We start from the raw sequence: 20,244 nt of genomic DNA on the forward strand, positions 1-20,244 counted from the left end.
TGGGATGCTGCTAGCCCAACCTGGATTGGGTTGAAACAAGGTCCTACTCAAGCAATGCACACAGCTGCCATTTCTACGGACGAGAACACTCTGGTCACGTTCCGAGCCACCTCCTCAGCTTCGGGCTCGGCTCTCTCGTACAGGTACCATATTCTCAGCAATTCTTGGGATCAATCTGTAGTCAAGGTTCAAAACCCTACTAAAGAGGGCGTTCGTGCCGTTCAAGATCCTGTTTCTGGTCTCGTCTATCTAGCGGGAGGATATCAGAGCGATGATTCACAGATGTACGTCTACAACATCGACACAGACACCATGACCATGCTCTCCATGCCTAGTAATTATATGGTAGACAGACTGTTTTATGCAGGCGTTTACCTCAAAAGCCGTAGAAGCATCATCTACTTTGGCGGAACGGCAAACAACAACCAATCCAGTCAGAATGTGATTTCCGAGTTCACACCGAGTAATGGAGGCTGGCTAACCCTCGTAAGTGCTGAGATCCCATACCATTTCCTACGTCTCATGCCTTTACGACGCAAATGAGCTTTTTCTCAGGCTTTACACTTTTTGTATTTGAAATTTTTCATAGAATACCAGCGGTCAAAGTCCACCACACAGGGTAGACCATTGTATGGCTGCAAGTAAGTTACAGAAGGAGACATACCTCACAAGGCTTCTTTATAGCAGCATTTTCATTTTTATTTTATTTATTTATTTATTTTTATCTTCGTTAGGCGACGATAGCAGTAAGGTGGTTGTATTCGGCGGTCGATTCGATAATGGTACGTTTGCCAGAGACCTTTGGATCTTGGATGTTTCCTCTCTCACATGGACACAGGGAGATCCTTGGTTTGAGCCCAGAACTGCAACTACATGTACTGTCGCTGGTTCAATATTCTTAGCATGGGGTGGGAATAACGGTCAGCGGACCGTAGACGGTACCATCGTCCTTTACGATCTGAACAGTGGTCAGTACATCTCATCCTACACCCCTCCATCTTACTACGCCAATGGTGCTACTAATAATGGGTACGGCGGGTCTGCTGGATTACCAAACGACAGCCCCAATCACGTCCGAAGGAAACGGAAGCAATGGTAATTCTTCATCAAACCCCATGGATGATCATAAGACAACATTATCGCTAATGGTGATTGGCGGTATCATTGGAACGGTCCTCTTGATTGCTTGTGTGACTCTGGTGAGTGTATTCGTCCGGAGACATCACCAAAAAATCGAGCGCCAGTGCATCAGTTATGCCGCCACATCTGCTCTAAAGGGCCCCCACAAAGCTACACCGGATCGACATTCTAGCGCCAATAACTTGGGATCCGTCACTGCTGCAAATAGAAGCAACTTACCTCGTGATGGGCTCTCATTCGATAAAGAGAAGTTTGCGGCTGGTGGAATCCAAAACCACATAACGCCAGAACTTTCTCCAGCAGCAGCAAGGTCATCACTCAACTTGGTACCACGATAAAAGAAAAAAGAAAAAAGAAAAAGGAAAGAAAGAAAGAAAAAGGAAAGAAAAGAGGAGGAGGGAGAAGGAAGGAGAAGTAATTGGATGGTGGAAGATAATTAACTCGAATGCCTAAGCATAGTCCCTGCAGGCGTTTCTTACTTAAGCGTACGTTCAAGAGGCTCTATGATGCATATTGACCAGAAAAACAGAAAAAAAAAAAAAAAGGGAGAGAAAACACAAAAAGGATGCTCCAAGAGATTTGGCCTTCAGGAAAAAAAAGGGGGGAATGAAACATGTATAAAAGCAGAGTTTGATTACATAAACGAAGAGGAAGATAATACAGAAATGCTAAAGAGAGAGAGAGAAGAAGAAAGAGAGAGACAAATAAAAGAAAAAAAAAAGAGGAGTGAAGGTGTATTTCAAGCAAGAAGTAGACAAGAGCAAGAAACGTTACAGGACCGATCATGAACCATCAAGGCTAATTTACAAATCTGGTTTGCAATGATTTTCAATTTATTTGCATTTGTATTTGTTTATTTTGCGTATGAAGGATACAAAGCATGTTTCATGAACGCGTTGGGAAGACTCCTCATGTCACCGACCTTCAGCTGTAAACAAAATCCATGCAAATTATATAACAGATATATATTTTTTTCTTCCTCTTTCTCATTTATTAACTATGCTTCCCTGCAATCCATCCTTCTCTTTTGCAATCTTTCGGCGCTGTTTAAGTACTTATACCGTAAAACTGCTCAAAACCAAAAGTTTTTATGATATGCATGTAATAGCCTCGAGCATCACCCATGCTTTTTTTTTTTTCTCTCCTTTTTCCCTTTTGAAAAATGTTATATTATGAATCTTTTCTGAGGCAAGAAAGCTGGCTATCGTGCCCCTCCACGAGCTACGTCTCATTTTCGCTCTATCAAACAAGTCTCAAGACCAAGTCTTTTTTTTTTATTTTTTTGGTTGCTTTCATACTACTCTGTCTTCCACGCCAATACTTTCTACCTTTCAAGTTTTCTCCATTTTACTCTTGATCATCGACATAACCCTCAGTCCAGAAAGCAGTCAAATGGGGGTCGCTGTATGATTGCGATCTCCTGCAAGGATTGTTAGAGAAAGGGATATTAGTAACCATTGTGATGCAATGTGTAAGACGTTAAAATGTCTCGTAATGCCACCAGAGCATCTGTGATCAGAAACATTTTTATTGCTGCCTACTTTTACCAAGAAAGAAAGAAAGAAAACAAAAGAAAGAAAGAAGCAGGAGAGAAAGAAAGAAAGAGAGCATCTCTTTGCAAGCAACGCTTCTGTTATTTGATACTGCACCGGATTGTCATTTAATTTACCAATTTACCAATTTACCACAGCACCAGAACTCCTTGCTGGATCAGGCACCACGTGCAACAAAAAGGCTGTGCAAACTTTGTGTACTCAAAATCCCCGCTACTGGTCGAGCTCTAAGTTAGAATGAGAGCGTCAAATCTTACAACTTAATTTTTTATATTCAGTTTGTAGACAGGTTTTATTTTACACAAGCAAACTCGCCTGCAATCAAGATGGCAACATTTATATAATGTATACATGTCTAATAAAAATACCAGGCCTTGCAGCTAAACAGATGCAAGATCTTATAAAACGGATTGAATTCATGAAAAAGAATGGGCTTTTATTTGTTTTCCCCCTTCTGTGGTGAAAGATATTTTCCGTTGAGAGCAATGAAAACGAAAGAACCAAAAGAATGTTAGTTTTCCTGTTTTTCAACAGACGAGGGCAAGGGGACAAACTTTCTCTCTCCTAAGGATTTTTTTCCTCTTTTTTTTTCCTTTCCTTTCCTTCTTTCCACTCTTCCTTCCTTCCACTCTACCCTCTTTCCTTCCTTTCGCTCTTCCTTTCTTCCTCCCTTCCGCTCTTTCCTTTGCCATACTTCCGCTACTCAATCCCTCTTTCTGCCTCTCTTCTTCTTTCAGTCTCTGTGCAGTCGCCTGTGAATCTATATCATTCCTCTATCAGTCTTCACGCCTTCATTCCCCACCATCCGTGGCAACCATACAATTATTTATACTACGACACTCACCCCACATACGCAGATACACGCGCCCATCAACTTGTCTGCAATCCACGGATTCTCTTTTTTGTCCCTTCCCTTGCTTCACCGCATCGACATAAACCTTTTAAAAAAAAAATATTGATGATGGCTGTTTTGAGCACCATCATATCGTCATCACGAGCCAAATCAACTACAAGGACAACTACAGCATGTCTCTTCCTCCTGCTCTCGCTCTCTTCCTACATCACTAGTCCTGCTGCCGCTCAATATTATACGCCCACTACTACATGGGGTGGTGTATCGACCTTTATAGAAGGTCAAAGGTTTATTATCCAAGGCGGTAGCAATGGCACGTACGCAATTCCGCAGACCTTTGAAATCGACCTCTCAACTCCTTGGGATACTTCCAATGTACCCTACAGACGTCTCGCGGATGGTCCTAGTGATTATAAACATTCTGCAGCACAGCTCAAAGGCGGGCAGGGCTGGTTCGTACTTGCAAGTGGCGTTGGATACCAATACGATATCTCTCTCAACAACTGGAAAACTATAGGTGGCTCCATTTATCTCAGCAAGGTACGCGGCATTGGTGGTGTCACAGATCCATCCACGGGCCTTGTATATATTCCAAATGGGTATATGCCAACAATGTCACACAGATGGCACAATACGACATTGCCGCGAATACGCTTAAGGGTGTTCCCATGCATCTTCGCCTGGCTACAATGTCACCTACGGTGTTGCTTGGAGCGAACAGCTGAAGAAGATTGTTGTTTTTGGCGGGTCCCCTATGGGGACCAATAATGTCATAATGATATGTACACCTGGGATGCTATTAATTTATGGCAAGACATCCCGGCCAAAGGCACTGTGCCTTCTCCACGTCGATCCCCATGCATGGTCTCAGCCTATGGAGGTGCCAAGATGATCCTCTTTGGTGGGCTCACAGAGCAATCTAACTCAGTTCTAAGCGATATTTACATTCTGGATACTGCAACCATGACATGGACAAAGGGCACGGATGCAGGTCTCCTGAGTGCGCGTGCAGAGACTCACTGTGCAGTGAGCAACGATTTTGTTTATTTCCTGGGGTGGTGTGGCGTCAACACAATCATTAGTTCCAACCTGACTATCATTTACAACATCAAAAATAATGTCTGGCAGTCTAAATATTCACCCACAGCTGAAGCTGACCCCTCTGCTCCTTCCGGGGGAATCAAACCCACTTCTGGGACTGGAAATTCTACAAATCCCACAAATCCCGAAAATCCTGGAAAGTCTTCCAACATGGGTGGCATCATCGGTGGTGTTGTTGGAGGATTGGCCGTTATTGCACTCGTCATTGGATTCTTTGTATATAGAAAACCGACAACAAGCGGAGAAGGCCAAGGTTCCGGTATCTACATCCACACCCAACAGCCAACCAATGGTGGAATGACAGGAGTAGGAGCTGCAGAAGGAGCCACATCATACCCCCCAGTAAATCCTGCGTGGCAGAACCAGCACCCACAGCCTCAGCCTCAACCTCAACCTATCGTCTATTCTCAGGCACCATATACACCATATCAGCCACCTGTTATCCATGACTACCAGCAGCCGTCGCAGATTCAACCACAAATCTTCCAGCCCCAATCACCACCAAGCCAACAACATCAACAAGTTTATGAGAACGCATATCAACAGCAGAACACCTATGTCCCCCCTTCTTCAGGTACTGCGCCTGTGTACAGCCCTCAACCAGAGATGTACCAGCAGCCTACGGTCTATCAACCTGTAGGCAGCCCAGTCACGAATGTCTCGCCGCCATTTGAGCATCAACAATACCAACAGCAAAAGCCTGAAACACCCCCAGCCCTTTCCCGACCTCCACAGAATCCTCAATATATGACACCAGACAGCTATATGGATGGTCCTCGTCGAAACCCCCAAGGCATATAATAGGGTTCATGAAAGCAGTTGTTCTTTACCATCAGAAGCAATGAGACATTATAACCTTTTCATGCATATTAAACCCTGGGTCGCACATAATAATGAAATTAATAATAATAACAATAATAATAAAATAAAAAAGTAGAAATAAAGCAAATTGGGTGAGTCATGTTGGATTAATCCTTTATGTATAATGCAAGGTATCGATAATGTTTTTTTTTTTTTTTTTTTTTTTGTATATATATGTGATAACGGCTAGTGTTGTTCAATGGATGGATCATCGCCTGTCTGCCCATCTTGTTTCCAGTGGTTATTGGCCACTATTTCCCAGAGGACTTCGTGATATCGAGCCGTGATGGGGTATAATCTATATGGAAATCCGCTTTGAAAAGCTTTGGATTATATTCTATTGGCATTGATTCCCCTTCCTGATAGAACTCAAGGATCGGGACTCGAAAGATGCCTTTATACCGCATCCGTTTCATCGGTGGATCCACTCCTAGGTTCTCAAAGTCGTCCAAGAGTGAATCTAATCCATAGACCGACGCCCCTGGGAACGAAAACAAGGACAGCTCCTCACCCTGTCGACCCCCTACAGCGTACGATTTGACCCCATGTGTATTCTTTAACCGGTTCAAACTCATCCCGCAAGCCGATCCACAGGACCCATCTGTCATGACCACGATTCGTTGAGCATCATGCTGCCAAGGCATACCCATCTCGAAAGCCCCTAAATTATGGTTCATCAGGACCAATGGCGAATAGCTTGTCCGATGCCGTGATCGTCGGATCAATCGATCCTGTAAAAAAGAAATTTGTCGTGAAATCCTGTCGTGTGACAGGGTCTGAGTACGCAGCTGGATCATGATAGCCATTATACTCTGCATTCACCAAACCACTTGTGACAAGGCTTTTACGCTCATGGGTGTTCGGAGATCTGATTGATAGACTGAGGTTATGTTGTCTAATGGGAACATCCAATCCACCAGATCATATGCAAATGTCACATAGCCTCCCCCATTTGCCGTCAGATCCAGGATTACATTCTGAACTCCAGCATTATATAATAGACCAAACCCTTGCTCCATGATACTGGTCTCTGTTTTTAAATTAACCGAGTGTGTCGGGATCACTACAACGCCAATCTCGGGTCTCTTCAATAGTTGATAAAAGGCAGTTGAGGTACCATTGTAAACCAGCCGAACGGCCGGGCTAGGTAATGGCTGTTGTCGCTTATGGATCCTTTGTATTGGATGGATCGTCTGATGGTTTAGTGGCTCGATTGCTGCCTGAATAGACTCTTGCAGATCAATGTTATGGCTCTTGACTTTGCCCTCCTTCTTTTTCTTTTTCTCAGTATCCCTTTGTTGAGGTCCATCATCGCTGTAGATTGTTCATCAGCTGTCTGCCCCTTTTTCGTCTCCGGTGTTGATTTTCCGTATTCTGTGGGTCTGTATCTTTGTAACAATTCTGTGTCAGAAATGATTCTGTACTGTCGAATTCATTCCAGTAATCAGGCGATAAATATCCCATTTAACATCCATATGATGTTCCTGTCCTTCCGGAAACTCTGGAGAGGTTGGGCATTTGATTTGATAGACCACTTTTTCATGTTCTGGTAAAGTGGCCCTTGTTGAGAACGATCCCGTAGAGAGTATATAGTCCTTTTTGTCTGTATCGAATGTATATGAAGCCAAAGCCTTGTTTAATCGAACACCTCGATCCTTTGAGATCGAAGAGTTGATATCGGCCCAATCCTGGATGGCATCAATGGCGTTTTTGCCATCGATCGTGACTACTTCGCAATCTCAAGATTGCTGAAAGTTTTATCTTGCAATATCCTTATAGTCTTTGGAAAAATGGCAGGAAGGAGAAGTGGGAGAGGAAATTAGTGGATACAAGGGCGATACTAGCAAGTGATGGCAAGTTAATTAATATGATTGGTATCATCATGGTCAAAATTGATATAAAAAGTTGTCCTGAACGTTATCAATGACAGGGGCATAAAGCTCAAACGGTTGAATAAGAGATAATGCGATAGCATTGTGCTAAAATTAAAAAAAAAGCGGTTTGGTCAGCTTTTTCTTCAAGGAAAAAAAAAGGGGGAGAGGAGGACATTTAACAATAAAAAAAAAAAAGGAATTATGGTTTTTTTTTTTTTTTTTTTACCCATATAGTTGGCATGAGCATCATTGAGACTGCTTACGAGTAGATCCACTTCCTTATGGAACTCGAAATCGCTGTTGAATTGGCGTTTAGATAAGAGATCAAGGCTCTTGGTCATATCCACTGGTGGAGTTGTGAAGGGCTTTTCTAGGTTATCAAGTGTAGCAGAGTCGATGAAGATGTAATAGTCCGAAACAGAGTATAGAGGGTTGAAAGGACATCGTCGGCAAGCGTTGCATTGTAAGGCACATGTTCATAACATCGTTTGACATGTTCAAATGTGATGTTCGGCTCAAGAAGTTCCCCAAGCGTCGCACAAGGGTCCTCTTCCACCGGCTCTTGTTCTTTTTCTTCCTCTTCTTTGGGTGGCAAGTCTGGTGGAGGCATAGGATTGTCCTGTCTATTGTATAGGAGATGCTTGACTGTTGGAGAGACTTGCGGACAACTGGCGCAGCAGAGACATATCCTGAGGTGTGTCCATCCAATTTCAATCCAATGTCATGAATGCTATTGCTGTTAGTGTTTGTGAAAGAGATGGTAAAGAGGGCCGAGGCTGCGGCGAGTGAACAGATGATCCGAGTGCCCAGCTTAAGGCCCCCTTGAGGCGTAGAGTTGCCTTGACATCTGGTAGTCATTCGTTGAACAAATGACTGAGAGTTGCGAGAGAGGAAGAAAACAATTGCTTTTCCTGCGGATTTTTTTTTTTTTTTTTTTTTTTCCCCCAAGAATCGACAGTCTATATGCTTGAGAAATCCTTGTGTCCTGTGAAGCAAGCAAAGGAAGAGAAAAGAGAAGTACAGAATGGAGGAGGAAAAGGAAAGAAGAGAAGAAAGAGAAAGAGAAGAAAAGGAGCTGGAGAAGTTGAAGAGAAAGAAAGATAAGGACTGAAACTTTGGATGCATTTTCGGCGATACATTTGTGTTTGGATAATGTGTGCTTATTGGATGGATTATAAACAAACAAAGCAAATCACACCAATGCAACTTTGATTCCCAATGCTTAACAGCAACATGGCTCACTCAACATAGCCTACTCACATCTTTTCTGTATTGTCTACTTTATTTCGATCGTCTTCGATGCGACTGAAAAAACTTTAGTTTAATTTATTAAATACTTAATACTTGTGGATTGATTGCCTTGGCTGCTTGGCTGAGGAGGAATCTCGTTTACTTTCAGTCCTGCGCAACGGTTTATAAAAAAACCTTAATACATGCAGCCTTAAAAAATCTCCAGCCTGTCTAGATTATACCGCACTTTGGCGTCGCGCATGGCGATGTCCGCGATCCGGATCAAGCACCCCTGCCATTTCCTAATTGTGTCAAAAATATTTAATGTAAACAATAGACATAAATGTATATGTTATTTCTTCCTTGTAAAGTATGGATGCATGTATTTCGTTGTACATGAAAATGTCAACACAAACTTACCAGTAAATCTCTATCAATGTCCTGTTCTCCATCCTTACTACGTAGATGGATTGTCGCGCGTCGATTAGCCTCACGCTGCTCAAAATCCCACTCTTTCTTCTGTCGCGCCTTCGCTTCAGGTCCACCCAATCCCCAAACTTCACATTCAATCACCTCGAAATCAATCTCAAATCCCAACTGTCGTTCTCCCCCTGCATTCATATACACATTACCCCCCGCAAAATCTTGTCGGTAGCTACCGTACTGAAAATTGTCATCATCCATAAACAACAAGCAACTGTTGGATTCTTGTCCTCCAAAGCCAATGCCAACGTTTTTGAGGAAATGAATATAATCCCGTTTTTGTTGATTTGCTGCTGCTCCGCCTGAGCCCATTGCCTGCCTTGGACTCGTTCGAGCAGGTAATGACCGTGGTGGGCCTTTATTAGCTGCAGTCGTTGAGGAATTTGTTACTTTGGCCGGAAAAACTTCGAACCATGGTGATAACTCAAAAAGTGCAAATGAATCATTGCCCCATCCTGTTTTAGAAACCTTCCATGTCTCTGACACATAAGCGCCCAAGACTAGTCTTTCTTTCCGAACTATTGGTCTTGGGGCTACATTGATAGGAAGACCCTCTGATGATGACGATGACTGTGTTTCAGTCAATTCTGCCAAGGCTGCGAGCTTTGCTTCACGTGTCGGTCAGAAGGCCATTTGGAGCTTTCAACACTCAATTGTGCATTATATGAAGGCGCATGGTGCGATAATGCAGAGCCAAATGAGATGGATTTTCTTCTATTTGAAGTAGGAGCCGCGGTTTTTCGGCGTTCGACCAGCAATAAAAGCAAAGTTGGTGCCGGATATTTACAAACATGACTTTCAAATTGGCTCATGCTGAATCCATGCTGACTTCCTGCGTAAAGCAGAGTCATTGTGGGCGTTGTCTTACTGAGTGGGAGAAACCATGAGACCAGGGCAATAGTCTCTGGCGTCAGAATGGTTGAGGGCGCACTCATTTTAGGGATCGGAGAGACCCCGGGTAGAATATACTTTCCTGCGGTGCTAGTGTTGGTGTTGGATCCTGTTGGTCGGAGGGTATTACCGATGAGAAAGAGATTGTAAAAGTAGGGTGAGAGTACTTGGAAGAGATTAGGAATGTTTCGCGAGACATATTTTGAAAACATGGCAAAATCAATGAGCTCTGAAGTCAAATCAAGAGGCGTGTTGATTCCTTTGGATGACGAGGCTTTGCTGTACTGAATAAGATGCTCTACCATTATTAGAGCTCGATGTCGATGAGATCCTATAGTTGTTGTGGTAATGGATACAGAATGTGATTCTGCAGCTGAATCATTTGTTGGGCTACCATTGTCATTGCTTTCAGTATAATGGAGCACTTGTTCGATAAGGCAGAATAAACCATCGAGGACTTCGACCAGATCTAATGCCTCCACCTTGGGACCACTATCTACATCTTCTTCATCTTCTGGATCCCATTGCAGCGTCAGTTCTTTAAGCGAATCCTCTATTGTCTTTGAACGATGTAGTGAGCCTTCTCCTCCCAATGACGATAAGGTATCGGCGTCAGTATTGGTATTGTTCACGTTGTTGTCGCTCCCATGGGCCTGGGCGGAGTCTTGCTCTTTGGGGACTGTGGCAGCAAAAGACTCAAAGATAACTTTGAGGGGGTTGAGATCCACAAATGTGCCTTCGCTTACTTTCTGACAATACAATGCCAAAGGCTTGATGAAATCACGAGCTGTTAGAACCTTGGGTAGCCCTTGGCTCCGCAATGTTTCTGGGTGATCAGGATACACTGAAAGATTGTAAAATGAACGGAAAAGCAGCTGTGCTGCACGGCTGTTACCAGGAATATCAAGATATTCCTGTCCACGGGAAGAAATAAGATCAAGAGAAAGAAAGGAAAGACAATGTACCGAATTTTAAACATCCCATCGGATTATTTGCCCAATAAAAGTACGAGACCATTGGAGATACAATGATGATTACCACAAAGGTCGCTTCGGTGATCCCAGAGACAGGACGGATGTCCTTCTTTGTTTGGGAAGCATTCGCTTCAACTGCAGCCTGTTGTCGGATGGCCTTGTCCTGTTTCTGCTGGAGTTGCTGAAGAACAGTACGCAGAGAAAGCATCTCAAGTTCCGTGAACTTTGAAGCCATGCTTTTATGCAGCTTCGTACTGCCCCAGGAAAGGTTCTTTTGGTCAGTCATGCTTTGCTGCCTGCCTGTTTCAGCTGCAGCAGCAATTTCATTTTCGTGGTCGAATAAGGACTGAACAGCACCCATGTCTTGATGTATCGAATTCTGGAGATTTTTTTCTGTTGAAAAGAGCGGAAGAAGAAAGGGAAGGAGAGAAGGCAGAAGCAAGGAAGAAGAGTCAAGAGTGAAGAGGTAAAAAAAGTGGGATGAATGGAATCGAATGAACCATGAATGAGAAGAGAGTAGGAGCAGAGATATACGCCTGTGTGTGAGAATGTATGCGAGAGAGTGCGAGAAAGAGAAAGAGAGAAAGAGCATAGCGCAAAGGCCATGGTTTTAATGATGATGCCATCATGGATAATTGTTATTTCCAATTAAGCAATGGTGAAAAAAAAAAAAAAAAAAAAATTGTCCGCGGGAAATGGCAAAAATGGCAGGTTTGTCAGCGAGGCCAACATGTGTTTCATTAAATGTATGGTTTATTCATTTGGAACGTGCCAATCTCTGTAGAACTACGCGCGTTCGCCTTGCCCTGTCTCCTTGACCCCTGCTAATTTTTTTCTTTAGCCATGCCAGACAAGACGATCGAAGGAATCAAAGGCGATGAAGTGGATCAGTTGGAATGCAGATATATATTTCTGTATAATACCGAAGAATACGTATAAAAAAAAAAATAAAAAAAATAAAAAAAAAAAAAAAAAGGTTGATAGAACGCATGCATCAATGTATGGTGCCCAAATGAAGATGAAAGAGAGCGCAGGGACATGTTTTCTGCCCTAGCCCAGCTCAGAAAGATAAAAAAAGAGAGGGGGAGGGGGAGAGGATAGAGAGCCTTCTCTTTTCTTTCCCTGGATGCATTGCTCGTAGTTCATCAATCGCTCTTTTTATTTTCAGCCTTCTTTTCATCCTCTCTTTCTCTCTTTCTCTCTTTCTCTCTTTCTCTTTCTGTCCTTACACCGCCTTCTCACTCCCACCTTTTTTTTTTTTTTTTTTTTTTTTTTTTTTTCCCTCTTTCCTGACCTTAATTTAACCTTCCAACGTATCTTTTCCCATCAGCATGCTTCAAAAAGGCCTCGCAAACAACACGCTCCTTCTTCCTCTTGCTCATCCTCATTCACATCCACATCCTCATCCCCATCCTCATCTTCATCCTCATCCCCATCCGCTTCCAGATCATTCTCATTCAAAGCTCTCCGTTACTTCTCGTCACCCTCACAACATCCCTAGACTTGCTAGTCTCAGCAGTTCAGGCACAGTCCACTCCTTTAGCTGTCCAGGGCCCTGCCTTTGCCAGAACTGCCACACGCTTTTATATCCAGGGCGGTCGAAATGAAGAGCTCTCGTATGGTCAGTTCTTCTCTCTCGACCTTGCTGTCCCTTGGAACTCTTCTGCCCCTGCATGGACCCAGCTTAATGATGGGCCAAAGCAGTATGTTTTCCCCGCTGCCTTCTCTGCGGATCAAAAGACCATGATTACCTTTCACTCTGGTAGTGCTGGTTTTGCTTTCCGTTACTCTCTCATCACAACTCATTGGACGCCTTCCAATTTACGTATCGGTAACACCGATCGTCAAGGCGTTGGAGCTGTGACAGATCCCAACACCGGTCTTGTTTACTTGGCTGGCGGCTACACAGACAACACTCGCGACATCATGAGCGTTTATGACTTTTCGACAGATTCGTTCACGTCAATTCCGATGAATACAACAATCTTTCAGAGCAGAGCTTACTACGCCAACGTGTGGTGTTCTCGACGGAAGAGTATCCTGTACTTTGGTGGTTACAACGCCACACTCAGGCCTGTCACTACTGATAATGTTGTCACAGAGTTTGTCCCAAACGAAAACAGTTGGTATACCATGGTAAGTGTGAGCATGCTGTCATAGCTCAATATGCGACACTTGTGCTAGTCAAGGAGTCTTGTTGCTCCTTTGGGCTTTTTTTTTTTTTTTTTTTTTTTTTTTTAAAAAAAAAAAAGAATGCTAACATCATCCCTGCTTACCCCCTTACTAATTTGTAGCATACAACAGGAGTTGCTCCACCCTGGCGAGCAGATCATTGCATGGCGTCCAGTAAGCTTAAACAGTAGAATAATATGTGCAACCTTATTTCTTTTGTGCCGTGCCGTTTCACGTTTTTCGTGTCTAAAGTCTGTCTTGAATCATGTTTATAGATGACGATGGCACATTGGTTATCGTATGTGGTGGAAGACCTGTCGCTGGGCCATTCACAGGCGATTTGTATATTCTGGATACAATCAGAGGAAATGGACTCAAAGGCGCTTCTGGACCTCCAAGGGCCTATACAGCGTGTACTATTGCAGGTGATCAGTTCCTGATTTGGGGAGGACAGACGTCCGATGATGCCGCAGGCCCTGTTGACGTCTCCATTTACCAACATCGGCACTAACAGCTGGGGTACAACGTATACTCCCCCGGAAGCTTATGTTGCAGAAAGAGAAAAGAAACAACTTCGTCGGCTCCAGCGCCTACAGGAACCAATGGACTCAAAGGACCGGAGAATGAGTCATCATCCAGTAATGCAGGAGCTATCGCAGGAGGGGTCGTCGCTGCGGTCGCTGTCATCTGCGGAATTATTCTTTTCTTCGTTTTTCGCAAAAAGCAACATCGTGCCACTCCTGTCAAAACTACTGAGATCCTGAGGAAAACCCATCATGCAAGCGGCCCTTGCAACCAGAAGGCAAAGATGATGACGAATTACAAAAAATGCGGACACAGATTCAGAATCAACAGGAGCAACTTGACTTGCAGCGAAGATTACTTCAATTGCAACAGCAACAACAACAACTTCAGTTGCAACAGCAACAACAACAACTACCACAACACCATTACAGGATGTGCCTTATAGCTATCAAGGTTATCAACCTCTATTATTTACTCTGCTGCGGGCGTATCCAATCCGATCATTGTCTCCGCCGTTTCTCCAATGTCGGGTATGCATGTTTCTCCAGAATCCATCAAAGCAGTACCTGTCAGTGGTGGATATACCCTACAGGATAGTAGGAGGCAATAGCCTGTATTCGGAAGTCATGCCATGACCCCTGTGGCATTTGCTCCCCCTCCACCATCGGGTTCTTCAGGAACAACGGTGCGCAGCAGCCCAAGCGAATACTCCCAAGCATGAGAGCAACTATTGGGAGGAACGCGCACCTGGCAACCCACATGCTATCATCGAATCATAACCTTTTACCCATTTTCTATCCTTCTCTCCCAATCTACGAATATGTGTATACCATATCATAATTAATAATTATTGGCAAAAAAAAAAAAAAAAAAAAAAATCATAATCATGCATCTTGCATCTTGCAGAACGCCTTTCTTTGTTTACATTCTTCCAAACAAAATAAACAACTAAAAAAATAAGCCCCGATCGACTTTTTTCCTTGGGAAGAAAAGAGAATCGATCTTGAATCGATTGAGCTATTTTCATACAACCTGACATTGGCAGGGACAAAAGTTTCTCGATTGTATTCAACCTCCATGTGTTGTGCTATGTTGCTCCAAACAAAAAACATGGGTGTAAATTAATACATCTAAATCATCCAAATACAGTATAATATTATATATATATAAATATCTACATTTGTCTGTTCATTTTTTCTCGATAAGAATTGTTGAACTCAATTGAAGAAGAAAAAAAAAAAAAACCTGATTTGATCTGCCTTTAACCTTGACCTTAACCTTGGCCTTGACTTTGAGCCCAGAACAAGTTTCTTCTTGCTCTCTTTTTATTTACTACATTTCTCATCTGTTCCTTCTCTCTCCTCTTCTTCCATTTCAAGTTGGACATTGCTGATTCAATTCTACACTAATTGCCGCACTTCTTGTTGTTGCCACCCGTAAAACCGCTGTTCATATTTCAAAACTTTTTTTATTTTTTATTTTTTTCATATTTGCTCACATTCGCATGGCACACGACCAGCGCTCAAGAGGTACCAGCGTCCGATCCTACAGCTCCAGCAACAGAAGTGGAAGTGGGAGTAGCATTGGTATTGCAGGCACAAGTGCTTCGCCCACTTCTCCTGACAGTCATCATCATAACAATAGCGCCGATCATCGAGTAATGCAGCTAATGATTCTGATACTCCATCAACACCACCGAAAATAAACAACGCCAGCAATGATATCAGGGCAAACCAACAGCGACCTTCCAGGATCACTATCCTTCACTAATGCCCAATATGCTAGGGTCTGTATTTCTAACCACCACCAACCAATTGACGCATTCCCCTACCTCTATTCAACCTCTCCCCAGCCTCAGACGCCTTCATCTCAGCCTAATCAGCTGACTACCACATCCATTCAGCACCCACGTCGCCCTCTTCGATCGAACACCAAAGTACCAAATGAGCTCTTGTTAACAGACCACTTGCCAGCCATTCTTTTGCTGAAGGCATGAGTGGAAGCCTTCAGTCCCTGCGCAGAAAGGCTTTTGAGCGAAAGCATTCTACTCGAGAACAACGTAAGATTGCAATCTTTATTTTATTCTATTTTATTTTATTTATTTTATTTTTTTCAGACGTTAAAGATTTCATCCTTACATCTTTTTTAACTACAAAAAAAAAAAAAAAAAAAAATAGTAATGGACAAGGAGTTGGGTCTGATTCAGCCGTTGGAATAACACAGCCGTAGCCAAGCCGATCATGCTAATTCTCGGCCTAGCATAGCCCAGTTTCGGGTGCGAGATCAGCCTTCAAAGATGATCATTCCACCACCTTACGGACAGGAAGAAGTCCAAGCGGCAGCCAAGGCCTTAGCAGCAGGCATTCCTGATGGAATTCCACATTCTGACATAAAAGATATTCCTGTAGCTCTTGAGCCCCACAGCGTAAGGTTTTTTTTTTTTTTTTTTTTTTCTTCTAGTTTGCATGACACTAGTTAGACTTGAGAGTTTCTGCTTATTCATCCTTATCTGTGTATTTCTTTTTCTTTTTTTTTTTTTCTTTTTCTTTTTTTTTTTTTTTTATTAATAATATATATCAAACGAAGTGCTTCCGACTTGGAGTCTGCTTCTTCAGATGAGGATCCTGAAGTACGCGTTCACCTTGGTAATAATATGATGATATATTGATCCAAGTCCAAATCCTGTCCAGGGGGAAGGGTCCAGGACAAAAAAAAAAGGTTGTTTAAATTAATTAACTTTATTTATCGATTAATTTCAAACTAGAAATTCATGTTCAGGAAGATGCAAAGAGTGAACCGATTTGTCCATTGAACGAAAAGAATCTCGCGACATTGACAGAAGAACTTGGACTTTCGCCAAAAGAGCGTCTGGATGTGGAGGCGATTCAAACTAAAGAGGAACTGGCCACCTATCTTGAAAAGATTCCTCGCGATTATGATGTCCGACTTGTTGCTTCAACAAAGGAACCTGAATGTAACTTTATATTATTATTGCCCAAGATATAAATTTATACTATTTTGTTTATCATCAACAGTTCTTTTAACAATTTTGACCTTTTTTTTTTTTTTAAAAAAAAAAAAAAAAAAAAAAAACTCTTTTAGCACCGGGGGTGACATTTGTCAGGATGATCAAGTTTTAAATGGAGACTCATTCGCTGTTATTAAAGAGAGTCCATATCTTCATCAATTAGAGAGAGAAAAACTCGGCGCAAAAAGCAAAAGTATAGGTAAGGAAGTGATCAAAGGAAAAAAAAAAAAAAAAAAAAAAAAAAAAAGAAATCATCGTTAACTGATGAGTATTTGACTCGTGAATGACCATATTCTTTTATCTTCCACTCTTATCCTTCCAAAGACGACCTACAACAGATTTATCGTTGATGCCTATTGAGGATCCAAAGGCTAGTTGGCTAGGTAAACAAAAAAAAAAAAAAAAAAAAAAAGCTAAATATTAGGCTTTTATTAAGTTAACTTATTAATTTATTTTATTCTAGAGTTGTTTTATGATCTTCTTTTTGTCGCCAATTTAACCGATTTTACACACAGCCATCCTATCACTGGGAGCGGAGCACTTGGTCATTACATTGGCTGGTTCGTTATCATGTGGTGGGCGGTATGTCTTTTAATCCGAACAAATACTTGCTTATATTCCTGAGTAGTAATGTTGCTCTGCTATTGCTTTATAATATATATATGCGTTACAAACTCTTTATTTCTTTAACGTACAGTGGGCAGGTCAAACGTTTTGGGCCGCTCGATTTGACATGGATGATCTGTTTACAAAAGTTACAATGCTGATTGAATTTTGTGCGCTTATTTCCTTTGGAGCGTTTTCGGTCGATCATCTGGACCGTACCTCGACCGGATTTATTGGAAGTTACATTGTTTTAAAGGGCGTCTTGGCTATTGAATACGGCAATGGTAAAAGAATTGTCTTTTCATCCTAGTCATTCAATTAACACCTTTTTTTTTCTTCTTTTTTTCCTTTATTACTGACAATGGGAGGTTTTTTTTTTTTTTTTTTTTTTTTTTTTTTTTAAAAAAAACTTGTTTATTACTACATCTCGTTACCGTAGTCCTTTACTGGGCTCGAAAAGAATCGGTCCAAGAAATCATTAACACCGCTATGGTTACAGATCGGAAGCAATGTTTTGGCAATGTTGATCTGGGGACTCTCAATGCTCGTACACAGTATGGCCTGGCGCTACGTGATGTGGTATTTTACGATTGTTGTGGAAATTATAGTTTTAGTGGCGTTTGGACGACGCACATCTGTCACCTTTGCTGGAAGCCATCTACCAGAGCGATTTGCATTGTTTACTATCATTGTCTTGGGAGAGGTAATACAGCAATAATCACAAAAAAAAAAAAAAAAAAAAAAAAAAGCTTTCAGGCGTGCTGATTTATGGCTACGATGTTTTTTTTTTTTTCTTCTTCCAACCAATATAGAATATCATTGATTATAGGCTTGGGCGCTGGCACGAGCTCTTGGACAAGGGGAACAAGCCCGTTCTTGTAATGTGTGAAACAATTTTATATCTCTTACCTCTTAGGCCCCTAATTAGAAGAATTAGAAAAAATTACCTAACTCACCCACACACTATTTTGAATCCTCTTCCGGATCCTTCTAGGATTTTATTCTTGTTAACCACAGTGATCCTGTATGCATTATGGTGGATCTATTTTGACGACTTTTCAGAAGATGTAAGGTTCTTTTTTTTTTTTTTTTTTTTTTTTTTTAATAACAATAGAAAGGGAAAAAAAAAAAAAAAAAAAAAAAAAAAAAGCCGCGTGTTGTTTAATCAAGTTCATTTTCAACAAAATCAATCTAGGTATTTCACAAGACAACGACACTCTCTCAACTCTGGGCATATCTCCATTTGCCATTTCATGTTTGTATTGTGTTGGTGGAACAGGCGCATTGGATTTGATCCGCCTTTATAAACTAGAGAACCATATCACAGAGATGACCATAGGCTCTTCTCATTTGACCTCGAATGCTGCTGCTGCTCGATTCATACCGAACGTAGCCTTGTCACTCATGGATCTATCAGAAAACTATTTTTGCATTGGGATTTGAAATCCCAATTGAGCGGCGATCTGCTGCAGGAGCCTCTGGTCCGGGATCTCTCCTCGAGCGTGCTACAGACTACGATTTGACCAGATACTTCCTTGTTGTCTGCGGCCTCGTTTCTTATGCAACTCATTACTCAAATGGATCAACCTACGGACGTATGACAAATTTCAACGGATCGTCTATCTCTCACGTTTCCTAATCGCTATCTGCATTCTCTGTTTACAGGCTTACCGCTGGAAAAGATGACTCCATTCGTCCTCTTGGGGGTCATGGCGTTTTTTCTGTGTTGTACAAGTGGGCGTTGATCTAGCAGTGATCTATTTTGGTGCCTATGGGTTCGTGAGATGATTTAGAGGCTTGGGCCAGAAGTGCACGCTCCAGTATCGACCTTGGTAGTTTCTTACCTTCACCCCTTGGAGGGCGTTCCCGCGCCAATTCGAGAGCTGGCTCCGTCGTGAACTTGAACGGCCTATACCGAGTGGTGGCAAAGGTATCGGTATGAATAACAGCGTCACTAGTCTGATTAACCCTACAGGCTCCCCGCTCACTACTACAGCATCTTATTTTCCTCAGCAACAACAACAGCAACAGCAATTACAAAAACCGCAAGAACATCAGCTGCAGCACCAGCTTTCATTGCAGCAGCAGACTTCTTCCTTGAGCCAACAGCAACAACAGGCGCTTTACAATATGCATGTGAATGCCAACAGTTTGGCGCTTCTGGTCCCTATGGTAACCTTGTCCAGGCTCTGGCCGAGATCAAGAGACGTGAGCACTGGGCCCATCCTTCTGGCGATGGCTCTACACCCATTCGGCAAGTATCACTTAGGGCTACAGAGCGTGGAATCCATTCGGTACCTCGCAATGGTAGTTCCACAGATGGTCCTCATGGCAGTAAGATGCATATCCAGCGCAACTCTCTTTCTCTGAATCGTCCAGGAATAGTAGGATCCATTTCTTCTCTCTCTTCGTCTCCACGCTCTCCGAGTGCCGGTGCCGGTGCCGGTGCCGGTGCTTTAAAGTTAGCTACTATGTTTGATCAGCCACTGTTGCCTCCACAGCAGCAAGGAAAGCAATCACCATCACTATCCTCTACACATGTGCAACTAAAATAAGTGCATATACCGCGCATTTTAGCGCCTCCTTTTCTTTTCTTTTTTTTTTTTTAGACTAATAAGACTTTGCATCATGTATTTGACGTTTCACGTCTCTGTATTAACCCCCAGTGATATTTACTTGACACTCTAATAACATTTTTTCTTTGACTACGCAGTATGATGAAATTACAAAAAAAAAAAGTTTTTTTTTTTATTATTATTACTATTATTTTTACTTTTACTACAAGGAGCAAAGGATGATGACGTGTTAAAGTGGATTTGAGGGAACGAAGACAAAGGGTGAAGGATAGGTTGTGTGAAATAGTAAATAAAAGTACAACATGCCAAAAAATAAAATAAAATGCCACATGGATCATAATGGAAAATAGGACCTACAAATTGGGAGAATAAGAAGT

The 20,244-nt window shown here is 42.3% G+C and overlaps 7 protein-coding genes across 7 annotated transcripts; 5 read left to right on the forward strand and 2 right to left on the reverse strand.

Annotated features, from left to right (window-relative positions):
- Positions 1-54: 54 nt before the first annotated feature.
- Positions 55-1,210, forward strand: BCR41DRAFT_387851 (hypothetical protein; the record flags this gene model as incomplete). The annotated part of the gene is made up of 3 exons (XM_022027935.1): positions 55-486; positions 590-641; positions 735-1,210. 3 exons carry the CDS (start codon positions 55-57, stop codon positions 1,097-1,099), a joined length of 849 nt encoding a protein of 282 aa, XP_021879438.1. The 3' UTR covers positions 1,100-1,210.
- A 2,444-nt stretch (positions 1,211-3,654) lies between these two features.
- On the forward strand, positions 3,655-4,271 carry BCR41DRAFT_398098 (hypothetical protein; the record flags this gene model as incomplete). Its single annotated transcript, XM_022028934.1, has 2 exons — positions 3,655-4,086; positions 4,170-4,271. The coding sequence occupies 2 exons, from the start codon at positions 3,655-3,657 to the stop codon at positions 4,269-4,271; spliced, it is 534 nt and encodes a 177-aa protein (XP_021879439.1).
- A 55-nt stretch (positions 4,272-4,326) lies between these two features.
- Positions 4,327-5,527, forward strand: BCR41DRAFT_387852 (hypothetical protein; the record flags this gene model as incomplete). The annotated part of the gene is made up of 1 exon (XM_022027936.1): positions 4,327-5,527. One exon carries the CDS (start codon positions 4,327-4,329, stop codon positions 5,446-5,448), a length of 1,122 nt encoding a protein of 373 aa, XP_021879440.1. The 3' UTR covers positions 5,449-5,527.
- Positions 5,528-5,689: 162 nt separating this feature from the next.
- On the reverse strand, positions 5,690-8,148 carry BCR41DRAFT_357203 (hypothetical protein). Its single transcript, XM_022024832.1, has 7 exons — positions 7,825-8,148; positions 7,609-7,747; positions 6,933-7,246; positions 6,357-6,791; positions 6,155-6,320; positions 5,911-6,109; positions 5,690-5,806 (listed from the first exon to the last, which is right to left on the reverse strand). Exons 1-7 carry the CDS (start codon positions 7,990-7,992, stop codon positions 5,695-5,697), a joined length of 1,533 nt encoding a protein of 510 aa, XP_021879441.1. The 5' UTR covers positions 7,993-8,148; the 3' UTR covers positions 5,690-5,694.
- A 499-nt stretch (positions 8,149-8,647) lies between these two features.
- On the reverse strand, positions 8,648-11,523 carry BCR41DRAFT_357204 (hypothetical protein). Its single transcript, XM_022024833.1, has 4 exons — positions 11,025-11,523; positions 9,743-10,900; positions 9,033-9,698; positions 8,648-8,914 (listed from the first exon to the last, which is right to left on the reverse strand). The coding sequence occupies exons 1-4, from the start codon at positions 11,319-11,321 to the stop codon at positions 8,849-8,851; spliced, it is 2,187 nt and encodes a 728-aa protein (XP_021879442.1). The 5' UTR covers positions 11,322-11,523; the 3' UTR covers positions 8,648-8,848.
- A 901-nt stretch (positions 11,524-12,424) lies between these two features.
- BCR41DRAFT_357205 (hypothetical protein) lies at positions 12,425-14,509 on the forward strand (the record flags this gene model as incomplete). Its single annotated transcript, XM_022024834.1, is given in 6 exon segments — positions 12,425-13,100; positions 13,408-13,616; positions 13,647-13,874; positions 13,973-14,091; positions 14,111-14,253; positions 14,351-14,509. Coding segments are annotated over 6 exon segments (1,461 nt in total), but the record flags the coding sequence as incomplete, so codon positions are not given.
- A 380-nt stretch (positions 14,510-14,889) lies between these two features.
- Positions 14,890-19,898, forward strand: BCR41DRAFT_357206 (bacterial low temperature requirement A protein-domain-containing protein). Its single transcript, XM_022024835.1, has 18 exons — positions 14,890-15,314; positions 15,510-15,610; positions 15,631-15,716; positions 15,846-15,882; positions 15,917-16,087; positions 16,244-16,302; positions 16,422-16,631; positions 16,792-16,827; positions 17,149-17,267; positions 17,383-17,586; positions 17,731-17,969; positions 18,104-18,169; positions 18,286-18,358; positions 18,487-18,550; positions 18,571-18,680; positions 18,709-18,843; positions 19,128-19,463; positions 19,490-19,898. The coding sequence occupies exons 1-18, from the start codon at positions 15,162-15,164 to the stop codon at positions 19,844-19,846; spliced, it is 2,556 nt and encodes an 851-aa protein (XP_021879444.1). The 5' UTR covers positions 14,890-15,161; the 3' UTR covers positions 19,847-19,898.
- Positions 19,899-20,244: the final 346 nt, after the last annotated feature.

This window comes from Lobosporangium transversale (assembly GCF_002105155.1).
Source record: "Lobosporangium transversale strain NRRL 3116 chromosome Unknown BCR41scaffold_29, whole genome shotgun sequence".
Classification (NCBI taxonomy): Eukaryota; Fungi; Mortierellomycota; class Mortierellomycetes; order Mortierellales; family Mortierellaceae; genus Lobosporangium; species Lobosporangium transversale.

Bases quoted from the DNA above. Each gene is read 5' to 3' on its own strand.
- BCR41DRAFT_357206 (XM_022024835.1), top strand. From the start codon at position 15,162: ATGGCACACGACCAGCGCTCAAGAGGTACCAGCGTCCGATCCTACAGC. The intron at 17,970-18,103 runs GTTTACTATCAT...CAACCAATATAG, and splicing joins CTACCAGAGCGATTTGCATT to AATATCATTGATTATAGGCT. The intron at 18,681-18,708 runs GTAGCCTTGTCA...TGGATCTATCAG, and splicing joins CTGCTCGATTCATACCGAAC to AAAACTATTTTTGCATTGGG.
- BCR41DRAFT_357204 (XM_022024833.1), bottom strand. From the start codon at position 11,321: ATGGGTGCTGTTCAGTCCTTATTCGACCACGAAAATGAAATTGCTGCT. The intron at 9,699-9,742 runs GTTGAAAGCTCC...CGTGAAGCAAAG, and splicing joins CATATAATGCACAATTGAGT to CTCGCAGCCTTGGCAGAATT. The intron at 8,915-9,032 runs GTAAGTTTGTGT...TGACACAATTAG, and splicing joins ACATTGATAGAGATTTACTG to GAAATGGCAGGGGTGCTTGA.
- BCR41DRAFT_357203 (XM_022024832.1), bottom strand. From the start codon at position 7,992: ATGCCTCCACCAGACTTGCCACCCAAAGAAGAGGAAGAAAAAGAACAA. The intron at 6,792-6,932 runs GTACAGAATCAT...AGGGATACTGAG, and splicing joins TTACTGGAATGAATTCGACA to AAAAAGAAAAAGAAGGAGGG. The intron at 6,110-6,154 runs GTATGCCTTGGC...TGGTCATGACAG, and splicing joins TTTAGGGGCTTTCGAGATGG to ATGGGTCCTGTGGATCGGCT.